Below are 1,334 nucleotides of genomic sequence, written 5' to 3' on the forward strand. Positions count from 1 at the left end.
CTGTTTACTGAGAACTCAGAATGGCAGGATTTGAATCAGGATCCCCAAATCTACCAACAATTGAATTTTAAGACTAAAGACAGTAACATTCCTGTGTTTGGACTTTTTAAAAAAATTATTATTATTACTTACAAAACAATGCTACTTACTACAAATAGTTATTGTGAAAATAAATTAGTTGCTACCTGTACGTAATTTAGAGCAAGGTCTGGTACATCATCATAATGATGTAATTATTATTATGAATAATAATAAATGTTAAGTACTTTAGTTAATATCTCATTTAATCTTTTTAAAGAATTATTTGATTAAACTATCAATATTATTATTATTATTTTCCAGTTTGATCAGAGTGAGAGAGAGAGAGAGAGAGAAAGAAAACAAGTCACTTGGTCCAGGACCTGAACCGTGGTGGACAATGTGGGAGTCCTGAGACTTTAACCACAACGCCACCTGCCGGCCCCCTCATCTAATCTTAACAATTCTGACAGTGCTCTTAACATAATTCTCATCTTGGAAATTAAGAAAAAAATTTAAATGGTTAATGAATTAACTACGGTCACATCGTTTTTGGATAGGGGCCAAAAAGGCGACCCAGGGCCGTCCTACTCCCTAAGAACCACTTCTGTTAAAAAGCGACGCTCTACCGTTTGGTGAGATATTGGTGAAACAGCGTCAAAGACTGCATGGCTCAGGTGGGAGCAAAACCGGGAGAACCGTCTCCAGAGTCCCATTCAGGCCACCCCTAGACAGGAGCGAAGGGACTAGAAAAACAATGGCTGAAGCAGAAAGAACTAATGAGGGGTTCATCCTCAGCTTAGTGACCCATGTGATCCCCACCTCGTCCGTCCCCGCAGCTCACCAAGGGTGGCGGTAGCCAGGGCTGGGTTGTGTGGACTTAGCAGGCCCATAAGGGATGCCACCAGCTGATTCAGGAAGGGTGAGGCGATCGCCTCGTTCTCCTGGTACAGGGGCGCGCGCCGCTTGCGCCGCAGGTAGAAGTGTTCCTGCAGGAGGCAGTCGCACGTGGCGGCGCGCAGTGCCGCCAAGTCCAGCGTGGGCGCGGGCGCGGGCTCCGCAGGCGGCGGCGGCAGACCCGACAGGAACACGGTCTTGGTGAAGCCCTGGTACCAGCGGTCGGCGTTCAGGGCGAAGGTCTGCGGGTAAACCACGTACTTCTTGAATTGCACCTTGGTGAGGATTCGCAGCTTCTCGTCCACCGATTCAGCCGCGTGCACTATGGCCTGCCAGCGCTCCACCCGCCGCTGCCGGGCAGCCTTGCTGTTGGCAGTCAGGGAGGCCACAATCGGCGGGCAACGCTCGACGGGGGGCGT

General features: G+C 49.0%; 1 protein-coding gene across 1 annotated transcript in view; it reads right to left on the reverse strand.

Annotated features, from left to right (window-relative positions):
- The window catches only part of MRPS30 (mitochondrial ribosomal protein S30), a gene marked incomplete at its 5' end in the record, with an annotated part of 8,068 nt that extends 6,754 nt beyond the window's left edge, over window positions 1–1,314 (reverse strand). The window contains 1 exon segment of the mRNA XM_006166937.3: window positions 863–1,314. Within this exon segment, the coding sequence (XP_006166999.2) occupies window positions 863–1,314 (452 nt within the window).
- Window positions 1,315–1,334: the final 20 nt, after the last annotated feature.

Source organism: Tupaia chinensis, unplaced genomic scaffold (genome assembly GCF_000334495.1).
Source record: "Tupaia chinensis unplaced genomic scaffold, TupChi_1.0 Scaffold144378_1, whole genome shotgun sequence".
NCBI lineage: Eukaryota > Metazoa > Chordata > Mammalia > Scandentia > Tupaiidae > Tupaia > Tupaia belangeri.